General features: G+C 37.7%; 1 protein-coding gene across 1 annotated transcript in view; it reads left to right on the top strand.

Annotated features, from left to right (window-relative positions):
* The window catches only part of LOC121385837 (deleted in malignant brain tumors 1 protein-like), a 77,894-nt gene that overhangs the window by 44,981 nt on the left and 11,067 nt on the right, over positions 1–21,846 (top strand). The window contains exons 16-18 of the mRNA XM_041516626.1: positions 2,468–2,554; positions 3,647–3,733; positions 10,127–10,139. Of these exons, the coding sequence (XP_041372560.1) occupies positions 2,468–2,554; positions 3,647–3,733; positions 10,127–10,139 (187 nt within the window). The remainder of the gene's footprint in view (positions 1–2,467; positions 2,555–3,646; positions 3,734–10,126; positions 10,140–21,846) is intronic.

Genomic DNA, 21,846 nt, shown 5'->3' with positions numbered 1-21,846 from the left:
GGGGGGGGGGGGGGGGGTTATTCTTTTTTATCATCCATTATCATTATTTTCATTTGCGACAGTCGTAAACAATGTCAGTAATTTGGGTTGAATGTCAGCGGTAGACTCGTTAACTAGCAGAACGGCAGTGGAGTGACGTCACTAATGGTAGGTTTAGCGCTGAAACAAACACAGTGACGTAACAAAACATTGTCCTGTGATTACAATTTGACCAATCAAGATTATAACAAGCGATATCTCCTGTGGAGATACCACAGGAGATATCGCAAATTATAGTGCCAGCGATATCTCCTACAAAAGCCTTTAATGGATGATGCAATAGATTATGTTTTAGTTTTGACAACTGGTGCCGCTGATCAGTCTACTCTTGGAGATAAATATCATTAATATGCTGTTTAATGTTAGAAAAATAGTGCACTGTACAACGTTGATTTAACCATAGGTCTGACACCCCAAGCCTACTCAACAAACAATTTACACTGTAAACCCCGTTTAACCATTATACGACGTGTTCAAATCCGCATCCTGCCTATAGCAGCATACACTTGGAACATAATAGAGTTTCAATTTGAAATAACCAATTTCTAGTTATTTTTTCTTGCCTCTTCACACACATTCATGGCTGCTCCAGTTCACCATATACGGAAAATACAGCAGCGTTACAGGTTGACGTGTTAACTGATAAAACATTTACAATAATATTTTAAATGAACATGTTCAATGTCAGGAGATTTGTGAAATCCCCACACTGCTGATGCATACAGTAGTACAGCGCCAACGTACCAGATCCATAGCCCTGAATGTTTAGTAATGTAAAACGCACCACAACTGCGTATGTCATTACTCGATAGGCCACTTCCCCAACATCATCAAAATGCATTGTTACAGAGTCCCGGCCGTGACTTTGGACTTCAAATCATTGAATCACTGACGTCATTAATAAAATCCTGTGGATGTAGCCACCATACTATCTCCATCATGTGTGAACGTAGCTGCCATACTATCTCCATCATGTGTAGACGTAGCCGCCATACTATCTCCATCATCTGTGGACATCGCTGCCATAATATCTTCATCATCCGTGGATGTAACTGCCATACTATCTTCATCATCCGTGGAGGTAGCTGCCATACTATCTCCATCATCCGTGGACGTAGCTGCCAAACTATCTCCACCATCTGTGGACGTAGCTGCCATACTATCTCCATCATATGTGGACATAGCTGCAATACAATCTCCCTGATCCGTGGATGTAGCTGCCATAATATTTCCATCATAGGTTAATTCTTGTGAAGGATACCCTGCGGGATGTCATGGGTACCAATCTGGTTGCACGCAATTTTGAGTTAACTTCCATCCGTAGTCTCTGCATGTGGGACTGGTTTCAACAAGTATGCATCACATTTTGACACCAAAGTGGTAATTCCTCCACACTATTAGACATAAGGTTCCTCTTATCTGCACATGATTCAAGACGTTAGTTTAAGATACTGAACAAAAATCGTATCTATAACATTAACAAGTACTATTCCTCTATAATTGTTGACATCATTTCTATTGCCTTTTTGGGTAGCAGTACAATTGAGCACTTAGACCATACCGAAGGTAAAAACCAGAAAAAATATAAGAATTAATAAGTTCCATAAACTATTTCCAAAAATATCATAATTAGATGTTGAAATGTCTGCCACAATGCCATCTATGCCTGCAATATTGCCATATTTTATCCCTTTAATAGTGTTTACTACTTCGTCTATGAAAATGATCATGTCTAACTCTAATACATTGATTGCGACGTCTATAATAAAATCATCATCACTAGAAGTATGAGTAAATAGTCCTTCAAAGTTTTTGCTAATATCTTCAGAGCAAAATCATGACGAAATCAAATAAGATTTCTTAAACTTGTTAATCATTTCACAAAATTGTTTAGTGTTTGATTTTGCCAAAGATGAGATTTCGATACCTCTTTGCATTTTAAAATAGTTTTCTGTGTTTCGTTAATTCACTGGTATAACGTGAGGGAATTGGGGCCCAGTATCAGCACTGACATCTCCCTATCTCTGACGCTGGCTATAAAATAGATATAATTGCAACTATTAGCTTGAAATGCATTGAAATGCAGGTTCATTTGTTTAACAGTTTTATCTTCCATACAGATAATAGTAATACACTAGAATTTAGCGGGTTCAGATGTTTGACAGTTTTATTTCCATTACAGATAACAATAATGCAACTAGAATTTTGCTGGTTCGTATGTTTAATAGTTCTATTTCCCATATAAATAATAGTACGGATGTTGTGGAAACACATGCAACGGAATGCACTAGAATGTTGCAGGTTCGATTGTTTAATAGCGTTATTTTTCATACAGATAGCAGCATGGATGAGGTTGTGGGAATGCATGTGACGGAATGCACTAGTATTTTGCGTACTCAATTGTTCAATAGTTTTATTTCCCATACAGATAGCAGCACGGATGTTATTGTGGGAACTGCGTGCGACGAGGAAGCATTATACAATATATTCATAGTTAACGAAGACCTAACACGAGGTGTGTGCAAGCAATTTGTTTATTATATTCAAAGATAATAATTACAATAATAAAATATAATACACAATATGCGTGTATTTTCTTTAGATGGTTGCAACATCACTAAAATGTATCTGGTTTTCTCCAGACTAAAATAGCATATGTTACATAAAAGAGGTCTTACTCGAAAACCACCGAGAGACCACCATCATCCCAATTTAAAGACTGGACCTCCGGGACACTTTTATGTATGGGGAAGGATCTGGCGCTCAGACAGTATGAAAATAACAGAATCAGAATTTATATATGTCATCAAGACTTGTTTCATATTGCCGTGGTATGTGTTATCCCGCCTGTGGGATGGTGCGTGTTATATCTGTCAGTTCAGCATGGACGGATATGAGAAGCAACCCAGTCTACTCAAAGCAACCCATAATGTTGATAATGAAATGAATGATAAATAAATTTCATACCAAAACAATCTTTATATAGTATGTTTATAATTTATCAGCACGAGTTGCTAAAAGTATGAAATCCGAGGCTTGCCGAGGATTTTATACTTTTATCAACGAGTGCTGATAAATTATGATATCACAAGACACGAGGGGGGTATTCTTTTTATCATCCATCAACATCACTAAAAAGTGCCGGGTGTTCTCCAGACTAAAATAACATACATTATATAAACGAGGTCTTACTCGAAAACCCCCCAGACACACACACACACACACACACACACACACACACACACACACACACACACACACACTGGGTTTCTGCCAAAGGGTAAAAAGGGTATGGTGCCATACCTATTTTTGTCCATACTGTATGATTTTCTTAACACCATTTTCTGTTTTTGAGGAGGCCACCCCCATATGCCCTTGTTGACTGTGAATGCATTCAATTCCACAGTGCCATACCAAAAAATGTCCTTCTGGCAGAAAACACACACACACACACACACACACACACACACACACACACACACACACACACACAGCGTTATTTTTCATACCGATAGCAGCAGCATGGATGAAGTTGTGGGAATGCATGTAATGGAATGTGCTAGAATTTTGCGAGTTCAGTTGTTTAATAGTTGTATTTCCCATACAGATAGCAGCACGGTTGCTATTGTGAGAACTGCGTGCGACGAGGAACCACCATACGATACATTGATAGTTAACGAAGACCTAACACAAGGTGTGTGCAAGCAATTTGTTTATTATATTCAAAGATAATAATTACAATAATAAAATATAATACACAATATTCGTGTATTTTCTTTAGATGGGTTGCAACATCACTAAAATGTACCTGGTTTTCTCCAGACTAAAATAGCATACGTTATATAAAAGAGGTCTTACTCGAAAACCACCGAGAGACCACCATCATCCCAATTTAAAGACTAGACCTCCGGGACACTTTTACGTATGGGGAAGGATCTGTCTGAGACAGTATGAAGATAACAGTTCAAGATCCTCACAGAATTTACATGTGTCATAAAGACTTGTTTAATGTGGCCGTGGTATGTGTTATCCTGCCTGTGGGATGTTGCATATAAAATGTTCCTTGCTAGTAATGGAAACATGTAGCTGGTCAACTACCCCGTCCCTTCCCCAATAAAATCGATGGAGACATTCGACCAAAATGAGCTGTCCTGAAAACTTCTAACAATGTATGTTCATAATCCGACACACAATTTTAGTGTACCAGTTCGCTTGAAACCACATAATATAAAGATGAATAAAATATTGTTGTCTAGATTTGGGCACTTTCGTTTACTTCGGGCAAAAATGAACGTGTTCCCTACAAAAATATTAATTAATTAATTAATTAATTAATGGTTGATGTCACGGGGATTCTATAATTCCCGTAACTGAATAAAACACGATTATCAAAATCTCTCTCCTAACTGTATATCTATTAGATCTCTCTGTAACAGGCGGTTAAACCCTAGTATGGCTCGTCTAGGTATGAACAGAGATACGATCTTGTATAAAGTATATATTATTATAGCACGTTTAGCTCACTAGAAACACAATAAAACACAATACACTTTGGAATCTGTATTATCCTACGCTGACAAATGTACAGCCGTAGTAGTTAATTAATAACAGCAATAATAACAACCCAGAACAGATCACTTAATTAGTTAATCTCTAGGTGTCTAGTTACACAATATGCGAATCACTTCACCGTTACACCACACCCACACGTGTGATGATTGAGAAACGCTTCCAGGAGAAGTTAATTAATAAAGGAATTACAACACCATTCCTAACTGGTTAATTTTTAATTAACCCTTACTACTCGTTCAGTAACGTGTGATAATTTAGGAATGCTTCCAGGGGAACTTAATTAATAAAGGAATTACAGCTCTATTCCTAACGGGTTAATTTTTAATTAACCCTAACTACTCATTCAGTAACCTTGTAACACAGAATTAATACTGGTACCTATCACAATAAAGACAATAACCTACAGTTTACCTAGGTCGTCTAGGATGACTGGCTAAGCTTTATATGACCAAATACTCATATAATGTTAGAACAAAAAGTCTACGATTTACTTCGTCAGATGACCGAAGACACTGTCTAAAGAATATTGGTATAATACAGTATTAAAATATTTAAAGTCACATCAATCACATCAAGGTTATACACAGAGCAGAAATAAAAATATTTACCAAAGTCCAACGGACTACGTTCCCTGGGAGCCGTCCTTTTTCGTTCCCTCATACCTCTAAAACACTAGCTATTTATTATAAATCAGAATATTGCCTGGGGGTACAAGGCGGTACCTCCCCCTATCATCTGATATTTCCACCACGACCAAGCGGTATTATTTCTCTCTGATCGTCAGACTTACTGACGCAATCGTCGCCAAATCACGGTTGTAAAAACCGCACTCGCAGAGGTATTACGTAACTACTCGCCACATGGCCTCCGCACCTGGCTACGGGTGTGTATTAGGCGTACCGATCGAGGACCGTCGCGCAGAAGTATTACGTAACAAGTGCACACGACCCTCTAAAACAATTAATATCGCCACAGGCGAAAACAAATTAAGAGCATGTACCGTCACACTTGACAACACCCCAGTATGAAAAATACACCGGCTATTGGGCGTTAAACTATGGTAAACTATTGGGCTATTTCTCGTTCCAGTCAGTGCTGCACAACTGGTGTTACAAAGGCTGTGGTATGTCTGTGGTTAATGGTTATCAATACCCCAGTATGAAAAATACACCGGCTGTTGGGCGTTAAACTATGGTAAATGCAAAAATAAAGAAAACAAAATAGGATCCCGTACGCCCATGGTTAAGGGGCGGGATTAGCGTACTAGCCCAGTGGTAAAACTCCCGCTCGATGCGCAGTCAGTTTGAGATCGATTCCTGTCGGTGGACCCATTGGGCTATTTCTCGTTCCAGCCAGTGCTCCACAACTGGTGTTACAAAGGCTGTGGTTTATACTATCCTGTCTGTGGGATGGTGTATATAAAAGATCCCTTGCTGCTAATCGAAAAGAGTAGCCCATGAAGTGGCAACAGTGGGTTTCCTCACTCAATATCTGTGTGGTCCTCAACCATATGTCTGACGCCATATAACCGTAAATAAAATGTGTTAAGTGCGTCGTTAAATAAAACATTTCCTTCCTGTTATAACGTGAGGGAATTGGGGCCCAGTATCAGCACTGACATCTCCCTATCTCTGACGCTGGCTATAAAATAGATATAATTACAACTATTAGCTTGAAATACATTGAAATGCAGGTTCATTTGTTTAACAGTTTTATTTTCCATACACATAACAGTAATACACTAGAATTTTGCAGGTTCAGTTGTTTAACAGTTTTATTTCCAATACATATAACAATAATGCTCTAGAATTTTGGTAGTTCGTATGTTTAATAGTTTTATTTCCCATATATATATAATAGTACAGATGTTGTGGGAATACATGTAACGGAATGCACGAGTATTTTGCGTGTTCAATTGTTCAATAGTTTTATTTCCCATACAAATAACAGTACGTATGACATAAAATAACATATATTATATAAACGAGGATTTACTCGAAAACCACCCAGAGACCAGCATCATCCCAATTTAAAGACACTTTTATGTTTGGAGAAGGATCTGTCTGAGACAGTATGAAGATAACAGTTCAAGATCCTCAAAGAATGTATATATGTCATCAAGACTTGTTTAATGTGGTCGTGGTATGTGTTATCCTGCCTGTGGGATGGTGCATATAAAAGATCCCTTGCTACTAATCATTAAATGGAAACATGTAGCGGTTCAACTGCCCCCCTCACCCCCTCCTCCCCAGTAAAGCCCATGAAGAAATTCCACCAAAATGAGCTGCCATGAAATCTTTGCACAATGTATTCTCATTATCCCACATACCGGCCTCGGTGGGGTCGTGGTTAGGTCATCGGTCTACAGGTTGGTAGGTACTGGGTTCGGATCCCAGTCGAGGCATAGGATTTTCAATCCAGATACCGACTCCAAATCCTGAGTGAGTGCTCCGCAAGTCTCAATGGGTAGGTGTAAACCACTTGCACCGACCAGTGATCCATAACCGGTTCAACAAAGGCCATGGTTTGTGCTATCCTGTAGTGGCGACAGCGGATTTCCTCTCAAAATTTGTGTGGTCCTTAACCATATGTCTGACGCCATATAACCGTAAATAAAATGTGTTGAGTGCTTCGTTAAATAAAGCATTTCTTTCTTTCATTATCCCACACACGATATTAGATGTAATCCATGTAAAAATGTGTACCAGTTGGCTTGGAACCATATAATGTAAAGATGAATAACATATTGTTGTCCGGACTCGGCCACTTTCGTTTACTTCGGGCACTTTCGTTTACTTCGGGCACTTTCGTTTACTTCGGGCAAAAATCAGCGTGTTTCCTACAAAAATATGAATGAATGAATAATAAATGTTTATCAACACACTAGCATGCTACATACATCGGCTACTGGGAGACAAACTATGGTAAATGCAAAAATAAAGACAAAAATAGAATCCGATACGCTTATGCTTAAGAAAGCACTGGAATGGTGATGCAATTCTTTCATTTTGTTTTCTCCTCCAGACGGGGACATCGAGGAAGCTCCATATGAAATTCTCACCATTTATGAAAATTTAAAATAAGGTTTGTATGTTGTATTGTATCTCTAACAAAGGTAGTTTAAGTGCCCTTATCAAGAACCAAACAAGATTAAAATGGCAAGTATCCCATTTAGGGGCAGATTCAACTTATTCTAATGGGCGGGTTTCAACTCGCTAGAATGCTCGCTTGAGGTGTATGCATCATAGGATCGAATCACCTCGGTGGATCCATTCAACTGACTGGGTTTTTTTCTCGTTCCAACAACTGCACCACAACTGATCAAAGGCCGTGGTATGTGCTTTCCTGTCTGTGGAAAAGTAGTGTCTATAAAAGATCATTGCTGCATTAGGAAAAATGTAGCGGGTTTCCTCTGATGACTACATGTAAGAATGACCAAATGTTTGACACCCAATAGCCGACGATTAATTAATCAACGTGTTTTAGTGTTGTCGTTACACAAAACAAATTTTAACGTTTTTCAACTTATTTTAAAGTGCATTCTCCACTAATATAAAACTTCCATTTAAGTAGATGCATGTAGAGTAACACACCCTGCATAATGCCATAGATCCGTGCTTACATGTAGAGTCACACAACCTGCACAATGCCGTAGATCCGTGCTTACATGTAGAGTCACACACCCTGCACAATGCCGTAGATCCGTGCTTACATGTAGAGTCACACACCCTACACAATGCCGTAGATCCGTGCTTACATGTAGAGGCACACACCCTGCACAATGCCGTAGATCCGTGCTTACATGTAGAGTCACACACCCTGCACAATGCCGTAGATCCGTGCTTACATGTAGAGTCACACAACCTGCACAATGCCGTAGATCCGTGCTTACATGTAGAGTCACACAACCTGCACAATGCCGTAGATCCGTGCTTACATGTAGAGTCACACACCCTGCACAATGTCGTAGATCTGTGCGTACATGTAGAGTCACACACCCTGCACAATGCCATAGATCCGTGTTACATGTAGAGTCACTCAACCTGCACAATGCCGTAGATCTGTGCTTACATGTAGAGTCACACACCCTGCACAATGCCGTAGATCCGTGCGTACATGTAGAGTCACACACCCTGCATAATGCGGCAGATCCGTGCGTACATGTAGAGTCACACACCCTGCACAATGCCGTAGATCCGTGCTTACATGTAGAGTCACACACCCTGCACAATGCCGTAGATCCGTGCTTACATGTAGAGTCACACACCCTACACAATGCCGTAGATCCGTGCTTACATGTAGAGTCACACAACCTGCACAATGCCGTAGATCCGTGCTTACATGTAGAGTCACACACCCTGCATAATGCCGTAGATCCGTGCTTACATGCCGTAGATCTGTGCTTACATGTAGAGTCACACAACCTGCACAATGCCGTAGATCCGTGTTACATGTAGAGTCACACACCCTGCATAATACCGTAGATCCGTGCTTACATGTAGAGTCACACACCCTACACAATGCCGTAGATCCGTGCTTACATGTAGAGTCACACAACCTGCACAATGCCGTAGATCCGTGCTTACATGTAGAGTCACACACCCTGCATAATGCCGTAGATCCGTGCTTACATGCCGTAGATCTGTGCTTACATGTAGAGTCACACAACCTGCACAATGCCGTAGATCCGTGTTACATGTAGTCACACACCCTGCATAATACCGTAGATCCGTGCTTACATGTAGAGTCACACACCCTGCATAATGCCGTAGATCCGTGCGTACATGTAGAGTCACACAACCTGCACAATGCCATAGATCCGTGCTTACATGTAGAGTCACACACCCTGCACAATGCCATAGATCTGTGCTTACATGATACCCTTAGAAACAAGTTTGTTTTGCATAACGACACCACTGTAGCACATTGATTAATTAATTATCGGTTATTAGATGTCAAACAGTTGGTAATTCTGACTCATAGTCATCAGAGGAAACCCGCAACATGTTTCCTAATGCAGCAAGGGATCTTTTATATGCACTTTCCCACAGACAGGAAAGAACATACCACGGCCTTTGTCTAGATGTGATGCACTGGTTGGAACGAGAGAAAACAACAATCAGTTGAATGAATGCCCCGAGGTGGTTCGATACTGTGACGACATGATAGTCTTGGAGCTTTAAAATACTAAATTCTTGAACAGATTGTATAAGTATTGTTCAGCAGACAATTACCTATATCTTTACTTAATACACCGTGTTTTGTTAACGTGTAGATTTAGACTATTATGTGCATAACAAAAATTGTTTTGCGAGTTCATTTTTGTTTCCCGACATCTCGCATAACAAAAGATTACTAGGTTAAAAAGAAATAGTAAAAATAAACAAACAAGCAAAATAAATAAATAAAACAAAATTCCCCACATTATTATGATGACCATCATCATCAGAATCATTATCGACCAAAAATGTAATTATTTTCATCATCATTGATTTTGTGATTATCTTACTTTCAGTTTTCAGACTGAGGTATATTCCTGACACGTCTGCTGTGCATCGATTCAGAAGACAGACGAGAGAGAGAGATCAACATGAATATAATGAAGAAGTTGACCAGAAACACTGAACCTGACTTTTACACCGTTACTATACTAAGAGGCATATACATTTTATTCCATTTTTTCCCCATTTGAATAAAATCCATTATATTGTTACCAGTATGCCATTTGTACGCATGCTAAATATATATGATATGACATTTCAATAAGAATATACTCAATATATTAGTATGGATCACTGTTGTGCAACTTGTATTCAGTATCTTAAGTTATTATTCATGAAAATTACCAAATTAGTATGTGTAGACCGTTTATCTGATATCTGTTAGTTGCCTCCTGTATCATATTAATCCAGATTTTAGAGAGAATTCAGAGAAAATCCTAGCTAAATTGGGCTTCTCTTCAGACGAGTACATGACACAAATTGTCCGCCAGTTCATATGGTATACTTTTTGCAGCAAAGATTTAAATAGATTGTAATCGATTGATTAGCGACTAATTTCTTAGAAAGAAGAACAATTAGGTCTACTAGAGAAATATACGTAAAAACGGACCATCAACAACTATTGTTAATGCAAGTACTTCTTATACTACTACTACTACTACTACTACTACTACTACTACTACTACTACTACTACTAACTACTATTACTGTTAATTCGACCATTGCTACTACTGCTACTACTACTACTAGTCTACTACTACTACTATTACTACTACTACTATTGCTACTTCAACTATTGCTACTACTACTACTACTACTACTATTACTGTTAATTCGACCATTGCTACTACTGCTACTACTACTACTAGTCTACTACTACTACTATTACTACTACTACTATTGCTACTTCGACTATTGCTACTACTACTACTACTAACTACTATTACTGTTAATTCGACCATTGCTACTACTGCTACTACTACTACTAGTCTACTACTACTACTATTACTACTACTACTATTGCTACTTCGACTATTGCTACTACTACTACTACTACTACTACTACTATTACTGTTAATTCGACCATTGCTACTACTGCTACTACTACTACTAGTCTACTACTACTATTACTACTACTACTATTGCTACTTCGACTATTGCTACTACTACTACTACTATTACTGTTAATTCGACCATTGCTACTACTGCTACTACTACTACTAGTCTACTACTACTACTATTACTACTACTACTATTGCTACTTCGACTATTGCTACTACTACTACTACTACTACTATTACTGTTAATTCGACCATTGCTACTACTGCTACTACTACTACTAGTCTACTACTACTACTATTACTACTACTACTATTGCTACTTCGACTATTGCTACTACTACTACTACTGAGCTACGTCCCGACCTTTGATATGGGAAGAAACGTACACTGATCCGCCTCCTAATTTAAACATTTTGCATTTCCAGTTGAAAAGGGAATTAATTTATGGTACATTCTTTTTGTGTCTATTTTAAAACTAAGCACATAACATTAAACACAAGAAAAGAGCTAACTCCGATGAATTTGAAATAATACATGTATTGTATTGTATTTATTGACAGAATAAAAATTAAAAACGAAAACAGAAGGCATATACATGTTTATAAAGTGGTGTAATGAACGTTCGCGGAACGTAACCAACAAATTAAGACACTGAATGCCGATTAGCACTCAGTATATGATTGGGTTTATTTTTTCACATAAAACAACCAAAAATTTTCATAAGAAACGTTAAAAACAAAAACAAGCAACGATTCTTACTACTGTTCCTTGGCGATAACCAGAGAGTGCGTGTCTGTAATTGTGTATCCCTCCGACATGTACAAACACCAACAACCAAACACATTGGGCTGAATTACAAACACCAACAACCAAACACATTGGGCTGAATTACAAACACCAACAACCAAACACATTGGGTCGAATTTACAAACACCAACAACCAAACACATTGGGTCGAATTTACAAACACCAACAACCAAACACATTGGGCTGAATTACAAACACCAACAACCAAACACATTGGACCGAATTTACAAACACCAACAACCAAACACATTGGGTCGAATTTACAAACACTAACAACCAAACACATTGGGTTGAATTACAAACACCAACAACCAAACACATAGGGCTGAATTACAAACACCAACAACCAAACACATTGGGCTGAATTACAAACACCAACAACCAAACACATTGGGTCGAATTTACAAACATCAACAACCAAACACATTGGGCTGAATTACAAACACCAACAACCAAACACATTGGACCGAATTTACAAACACCGACAATCAAACACATTGGACCGAATTTACAAACACCGACAATCAAACACATTGGACCGAATTTACAAACACCGAAACACATTGGACCGAATTTACAAACACCGACAACCAAACACATTGTGCAGAATTTACAAACACCAACAACCAAACGCATAGCATTCGTTCCGTTTGTCTATTATTCTGTAATCAAAACAAGAATCCTCGACAGCCAAGACCAGTCGAGACACTGACGATTCGCTTGCCTAATAATTCGTTCTTCTTTAAAATACTACCGGCAACGATAACTTGATCAATCCACACACTTCGAGTGCAATATGTATTAAATATCTATGGTGTGACCATTAGTATGTTATTACTAGTTTGTATAGTAAACCGATCGGGACAGTCGCTTCAGTTTGAGAGATCGAAGGTTGAGTTATCGAAGATAGATATGTAGATATAGATAGATAGATACACACACACACACACACACACACACACACACACACACACACACACACACACACACACATCTGTTCGGTCACTTTTATGTTTTACAAATAGTTAAGTTGTAGACTTGCATAAAACATAGTTTTAGTTGATTTCTTCATTCAAACGCACACACATATACACACAACACAAACATACATCACACACACACATTACACACGCACATCAGTTGCGTGCGCGCACGCACACACACACACACACGCGCGCGCACATATATATATATATATATATGAAGAGTTCAGTTTTTAGTTAAAGCCATTATTGTATGTCAGTAAGGGCTGCAAAACGCGATTGATTCTTATGAAATTGTATTGGGTATACCCTGGGTTTTTTATTTATCAAAACGCGATATACGCCAATTAAAAAAAAAACTTTTACTGAAAATGAAAAATGGATATATCGCGTTTTGCGCCTAAACTCTTCATATATATACACACGCACATGAGTTATATATATATATATATATGCTCGCTATATGCTATATACGGCCAAGAACTTGCTTTCTGTATACACATGTATTTGATTTATTCATAACTGTAATAAGTAGAATTGTGGAATTGATAGAACGCTTAGCGTCCTCTCCGAGGGCATGACGTCATTCAAGTGAATATGTAACTACTCATGAGAGATTTTGTATTACACTTTAGTTCAATAATAATAGTTTTTTGATTGCACAGTCAGAATGGTGTTTATTACTACAGTAAGGCTACATGGGTATGTAATAAAAAAATCAGGAGCTTAATTCACACATTTTTTATTAAAGGGACATTCCTGAGTTTGCTGCATTGTAAGATGTTTCCGACTAATAAAATATTTCTACGATTAAACTTACATAATAAATATATTTTCTTGTTTAGAATAACAGTGTCTGTATATTCAATGTGTTTCTGGTCATCTTATTATTTGTAAGAAGCTCAAACTGGATTTTGTCTTCAAATAATTTCGTACGTACGAAAAACTACTCTTTTTTTTAGGAAATAAAATGAAATTTAACCTAGTAAAAATATTAGAACGATCAGAAACACGTTTAATATACAGCCATTAATATTGTATGTTTGATATGTAATTACAAAAGCCCCCGTTAGTCGATAACATATTAAAAGTTGCAGCAAACTTAGGAATGACTCTCCAAGCTCTTTTAAGGAACATCGTCATTACAAGTATTTCTGCATTGCACTGTGAGTTGTGAGTTTTTAGTGAATTAGAGAATTCTCGATATTTTGAAGGTGCGGTTTCCAAGATGCAAAATGGCGATTTCCGCCAAAACTGTTTATTCAATTCAATTATTTTATTGTTTTAATCTACAATGTAATTTGTCCTTTTTTTATGTTATTTTCGTGCTTTTTATCCAATTATGGTTCAAGCACGCTGTCCTAGGCTATTTTTCAACGACAGTGGGTTAGTGGTTATAGTTGTACGCTTTCAGTACCTAGAAATAAAATTTTGGTCGTATTGTACAATCTCCTGATGGTTGGTCAACTATGCTTTATTACTAAATGGATTAACTTGTTTCAAATACGAACGTACACTGCAAGAAACATAATTATATATACATTGCATATGTCATAAACAAAATAACCGCTTGGTGATTTCTTTGTTACGACTGACTTCAAACGCCTGGTATGGTTGCAGTATACAGTTAGCTCCCTTGTGTACCCGCAAAGCTGTTTTGTTCAACGACACCACTAGAGCACATTGATTTATTAATTATCAGCTACTGAATGTCAAACATTTGGTAATTTTGACATATAGTCTTCGAGAGGACAAAGCTACAATTTTGCACTAGTAGCCAGGGATCTTCTGTATGCACAATCCCACAGACAGGATAGCCCACCACGCATCATGCGAGCGTTTTACCACTGGGCTACATCCCACCTAGCAGATCCGTGTTTGAGGGAAAATTATTTGGAATATGAAGTAAATTTTTTAGCTTAGTGATAGCCAAGGAGTTGTATACATATACTCTTCAAACAAAAATAGGGTAACCTGAAATATTAAAACATACGTTTTCACCACAGACATCCTAAAAAGAAGGTTCAGGTTTGCTTATCAACACACCGAACACACATTCCATAGTTTGGTCATGCGTCACGCAGCTGCCCCGATTTTTATAATTTCCAGGAAGGTCCATTAATCACTGTTAATCACTTTTATATGCACCATCCTAAAGACAGCGTAGTACATACCATGGATAACACAAGTCGTAGAGCACTGGTTGGAAATATTTTTCTATTCATGGCAGCTAGCTAACGTCCGGCGCGGGATTTAGCTCAGTCGATTGAATGCTCGCTTGAGGTGCTTGCGTCGCAGGATCGAACCACCTCGGTGGATCCATTCAGCTGGGAGGGGGGGGGGGGGGTGTCTCGTTCCAACCAGTGGTATGTGCTTTCCTGTCTGTGGGAAAGTGCATATAAAAGATCCCTTGCTGCATTAGGAAACATGACTCGGGATGGGGGGGGGGGGGGGGGTGTAGAGTTGAAAATGGGCAGAATTTTGAAAATAGCAATTAGTAAAAACGATAATAGAATTTAAAAAAAATAATAATAAACATTATAAGCTAGAAATAAAAAGAATTGACTGCTCGGTCGAATATTTATATAATTCGGAGCATTTTAGAAGGACAGTCCAAAAATAAACAAGAGAAGGTCGGACTATTTAATAATATTAAAAAAAGAAAGTGATTTCGACATAAACTTTTAAACGAAGGTCTAAAAGTTTTATAGTCCGATCTATATGTCCACGTGAGTGGCCTCGTTAAGGCCATTAGGGTGCACAGCTAGATTTACAGTCAATAGACGTTGAAGATGTAGTGCTGTGCTGAAATACAGATCTTGCTAAGCAGGATACGTCTGAACGAGAGAGAGAATCAGACTAGCGTATAGTCCAGTCGTCATGGGTTGGTATAGTGGTGCGGACGGGCCCGACTCCGGAGGATACGAGATGGTATCACAATAAAACAAAGTAAATTCTAGAAAAAGAGTAGTAGGGTCCGACCCCGCTTCCCGTTTCTTCTTAGAGTGGGGCGTTCAATCTCCCAGTGCTGCTAGGACAGGCTCGGACATGTAGAGACTAAACGCGAACAACCATGGCGTTCTGCAGAATGGCCGTCATACGAGTCACGAAAAATACAAGTCAACAGTCAGACGGAGAAATGACGTGGAGGCAAGGAATCTCGCTAAAAAAGAATCCAACCTGGTGGTGCAGACTGTCGAAACGAGAAGCGTTCCAGCGTTCAATCAGTTCTAATGGCCGCATACATCCCAGTAGAAAACTTCACTTCGTTGACAAAAACAAAAAAAGTGAAGGATTCCGAAGTCGAGCCGCGAAAGTACGTGCAGTGTGCACAGACACGTCTAACCGCGACGAGCTGCAGACTGGGAATCTAACAAATAGCCATGCAATTATATAGACTAATCTCATTTTTAATACAAGGGTGAAGACAAAATGCTAGAACAGCCTTAGCTGCATTGCTATCGAAGTAATCGATAATGCAGTACACTGAAACCAATGGTAGAATCGAGCGTTCTTTACACTGGCTGTTCCATCAGTTGTCTTCATACCTGCATTGTAAAATAAGATTTGTCCTTTGCAATTTGATGATAATTTGTACAGAAACATTTTTATTTACACTTAATTTTTTTCAGATTAGTTGGTATGGGTTTAAAACTTAATAATATATTTTTTATATTAATTTTAACTTTATTCATTAAAGAGTAGAAGTCCTTTGTTAAAGCAAGCTAGAATCGATATCCATCCATATTGCTGCTAATTAAAGCGATTAATTAAAACATTTCTTTAATCTTTCATTTCTTAGTCTTTCACGCTTCTCTCTCTCTCTCTCTCTCTTTCTCTCTCTCTCTCTCTCTCTCTCTCTCTCTCTCTCTCTCTCTCTCTCTCTCTCTCTCTCTCTCTCTCTCTCTCTCTCTCTCTCTCTCTCTCTCTCTCTTTCTCTCTCTCTCTCTCTCATTATCGCTCTTTCTATCACACAAACACACACACACACGCACGCACGCACGCGTTATTAAGTTTATGCATGGACAGAATTATGCACATGATGGTATCTGTGAGTCTAGCATATTTTAGAAACTGACTCAACAATACATACTTGTATAAATGTCTAATTTCAACCTTAGAATGAATGAAGGAATGTTTTTAGTTACCGAGACACTCAAAACTATAATTACGGTTAAATGGCGTCGGGCATATGGTTAAGTACCAAACCTATAATGCAATAGCCGATGATTGATAAATCAGTTTGCTCAAGTGGTGTCGTTAAACAAAACAAACTTGATATTTCGTGCTTAAAATATGGAATGCGTTTCTGGCTATCCTAATGTTTGAATTGAAATAAACTGAATTTTAACTGAAAAGAGAGTGTGTGTGTGTGTGTGTGTGTGTGTGTGTGTGTGTGTGTGTGTGTGTGTGTGTGTGTGTGTGTGTGTGTGTGTGTGTGTTTGAGCGCACGCAGGGCCCGTGGAGGGTATTCAAAGTGGTTGAACGTGTGTGTCTGCGTGTAGGATACACTGTCAGTTCGACGGTCTGGGGCAATGAAAGTACGTGTATGGCCCGAACCTGTTTGAAGGTGGGATTTTTTTGTTGTTTTTTTTTGTTTTTTTTCTTCTAAATGTTTTGTTTAGTTTGTTGTTTCTGTTTAGGTTTTGGTCGAGGTGGGGGTGGGGGTGGGGGTGGGGGGGCATGCTCCCTCGAGAACATTTGAGCACCAAACATTGTGTATACCGTACTTTAGGTTGGGTAGGCAGGAGAGGATAACTGTACTTTTAACATATAAATAGTTCATATATGTAAATCACAATATTTTTATATTTTAAAAATATAAGTCTTACTGAAATTTTAATGATGCACAGGAACTTTTTTCCGTAAGTTTATATATATATATATATATATATATATATATATATATATATATATATATATATATATATATATATATATATATATATATAGATATAGATATATATCTAGATATATATATACATCTAAGATAAAACATTTGTAAAAATGGCCCTTAATTAATTTTGATGTTAACAATAATTATAGAGAATATTTTAACTATAATATACATGTATATGGCTGTTTTGTCCGATATCGTGAATTCCAGCCCAGACCGTGACCACCACATCGATCACGTTACTGACTATTTTCATATTTTATTTTGTAAGTCCAAGTTTTCTTTTTATTAAGAACATTTTCCAAATCCATGGAAAATTAAACTCTTTCTAAAAGACCAACTGGGAAGTAAAACATTTTACAAACTACTAAATAATAAAATAATAATAATAAAAAAATAAAAACTACTAAATAAATCATCTATAGTTCCTACATCACAAATGAAATATTCAGTGGAAGGGTGTGATTTTACCACTTCATAATGGGCGAAATATTATAGTTTACCATTCTGCTCTTTAAAAGACCCAACGCTGTTGTGGTTTCAGTACTAGATTTTACATAGAATTATATCAACAAATACTTTTTTACATAAAATAAAACTGATTGATTTTAATATGATCACATGAACCAGAAACATTGCAGCATCTATTTTATGACTGTCCTAAAGTCGTTGAACTCTGGAGTATTATAGAAAAATGGTTATTATAAAAAGGTGATTATACCCAGTAGAATAGGAACAGTCTTATTTGGATTTATAAATAGTTAACGTAAACATATATAAACTGGTTAATTGTTAACGTAAAATATTACATACACAAATCAAAATTACAAAAGAATACACTAAATGAAACTGGTATCAACAATTTTATTAAAGATAAGTTACAATAGAAAAATACATATATTACAAAAACTGTTTACATACAGAATTCGACGACAATTGGGAACCATGGTTAAAAGTTCTAGAAAGCCACAACTGAGAAACTTACTACTTTCGTTATGTGTATAATTTTAAGTATGACACCAGTTTGGAAGTATATCTATAACTTCCAAACTATAACTTCATTTTAAGTTTTCTCTTTTCAATCTTCTTTTTATTTCCACTTTTGTCACTGTTCCTTTTTTATATACTAGTATATTGTTTGCTATGCACTTTGTAAGGTAGTGAATTCAGGGCCCCAACCCTGACAGTATCATAACATGGCCGTGGTATGTGCTACCGTCTGTGGGATGGTGCATATAAAAGATCCCTTGCTACTAATGGGAAACTTTAGCTGGTTTCCTCTCCAAGACTATATGTCAAAATTACCAAATGTTTGACATCCAGTAGCTGATGATTGAATAACTCAATGTGCTCTAGTTGTGTTGTTGAACAAAACCACTTTGCGCGTACACAAGGGAGCTAAATGAATACTGCTACCATACCAGGGGCCCTATTTTCGAAGCAATCTTAGCACTACGAAATCGTAAAACCGTCGTAGGTTGTGACGTCACTACAGCGCACGCCATAGTGACGTCATAGCTTACGATGATTTCACAATTTCGTAGGCTAAGATAGCTTCGAAAATATGGGCCCTGGCGTTTGAAGATAGTCGCAACAAAGGAAATCACCAAGCGGTTATTTTGTTTACGACATATAAAATGTATATAATATAATTATGTTTCTTGCAGGTTAAACCATTTAGCAAGAAAGCATAGTTGATCAACTATCAGGAGATTGTTCAATACGACCAACATTTAATTTCCAGGTACAGAAAGCGTACAACTATAACCACTAACCCACTGTCGTTGAAAGATAACCTAGGACAGCGTGTTTGAACAATAAAAAGCACAAATATTACAATAAAAAAGCTCAAATAAGATTGTAGATAAAAACAATAAAAAATCTGAATTGAATATACAGTTTTGGCGGAAACGTCATTTTGCATCTTGGAAATTGCACCTTCAAAATATCGAGAAGTCTCCCCAAGATGTTGGGTCTAATTCACTAAATACTCACAACTCACAGTGCAAAGCAAAAATACTTGTAATGACGATGTTCCTTAAAAGAGCTTAATACTTCTTTTTTTAAAATTAAGCTCCTGATTTTTATTACATACCCATGTAATCTTACTGTAGTAATAAAGACCATTCTGATCGTGCAATAAAAAACTATTTATTGAACTTAAGTGTAATACAAAATCACTCATGAGTAGTTACATTCACTCGAATAACGTCATGCCCTCAGAGAGGACGCTAAGCATTATGTTAATTCAACAATTCCTCTTTCTACAGTTATGAATAAATCAAATGCATGAGTATACAGAAAGCGAGTTCTTGGCCGTATGTAACATAGCACGATTGGTGCGAGCACATGTGTGTGTTTATATGTGTGTATGTGTGTGTGTCTATCCATGTGTATATGTGTGTGTGTGTGTGTGATATGCGTGTGTAATATGCGCTTGTGTGTGTGTGTGCGCGCGCGCGCGTTTAAATGAAGAAATCTATTAGAACTATATTTTATGCAAGTACTACTTCAAATTATTTATAAATCATAAAAGTGACAAATAAACAAAAACAAATATGTGTGTATGTGTATGTGTATGTGTATCTATCTATCTATGCAGTAGCGGATCCAAAAAAAATCCGTTTTGGGGTGGGGGGGGGGGGGTGGGGGGCAATTACATGAGGCGAAATGTCAAGGGAACTTTGGGGTACGTTTGGGATTTCTTTTTTTATTTTGGGTCGATCGTAAAACAAATGTAAAATTTATATATAATAAATATATAACTTCGCAACTTTGGGGTGGGGTGTGTGCACACACACACACACCACACACAGAGACGAGAGAGAGAGGATAGAGGAGAGAGAGAGGAGAGGGGTGAGATGAAGAGAGGAGGAGGAGATGGAGAGGATGGTGGAGCAGGAGGAGAGAGCCGGAGCGGAGAGAGAGAGAGGAGAGTTTGAGAGGGAGAGAGAGAGGAGAGAGAGAGAGAGACGGATTGGACAGAGAGAGATATATATATATAATATATATATCAAATATATTATATATATATATCGAAACTCCAATCGGTTCCAGCTGGTGTGCTATACAAACTAGTAATAACATTCCCGATCTGTTAAACTAATGGTTTGGTTCACCATAGATATTTAATACATATTGCACTTCGAAAACTCGAAGTGTGTGGATTGATCAGGCTGTCGTTGCCGGTAGTATTTTAAACAAGAATAAATTGTTAGCCAAGCGAACCATCAGTGTCTCGACTGGTCTTGGCTGTTGAGGATTCAGGTGTTGATTACAGAATAAGAGATAAGCGGAATGAATGCTATGCGTTTGGTTGTCGGTGTTTGTAAATTCGACCCAATGTGTTTGGTTGTTGGTGTTTGTTAATTCGGCGCAATGTGTTTGGTTGTTGCTGTCTGTACATGTCGGAGGGACTCGTTACATGATACATAATTATAGACACGTACTCTCTAGTTGTCGCCAAGGAACAGTAGTAAGAATCGTTGCTTGTTTTTGATTTTAAACAAGTAAATCGTGCCAAACTATTTTGACCGTTTCTTATGATTTGCTTTTTATATGTGAACCCCCCCCCCCCCCCCCCCCCCCCCCCCCCCCCATATACTTAGTGCTATTCGGCATTCAGTGTTTTAATTTGTTGGTTACATTCCGTGAACTTTCATTATACTACTTTCTTTGTATACGCCTTCTGTTTTCGTTTTTAATTTTTGTTCTCTCAATAAATACAATGCAATATATGTATTATTTCAAATTCATCGGAGTTAGCTCCCTCTTTTGTTTAGTGTTATGTGCTTAGTTTTAAAATAGACACAAAAAGAATATCGAATATCCCGTAATTGTAAATTAATTCACTTTTCAACTGGAAATGCAAATGTTTAGTTTAGGAGGCGGAGCAATGCATGTTTCTTCCAATATCAAGGGGCGGGACGTAGCCCAGTGGTAAAGCGCTGGCATGATGAGCGGTCGGTTTGGGATCGATCCCCGTC

The sequence above is a fragment of the Gigantopelta aegis genome, chromosome 12 (assembly GCF_016097555.1).
Source record: "Gigantopelta aegis isolate Gae_Host chromosome 12, Gae_host_genome, whole genome shotgun sequence".
Lineage (NCBI taxonomy): Eukaryota > Metazoa > Mollusca > Gastropoda > Neomphalida > Peltospiridae > Gigantopelta > Gigantopelta aegis.
This window is presented reverse-complemented; position numbering and strand designations above follow the sequence as displayed.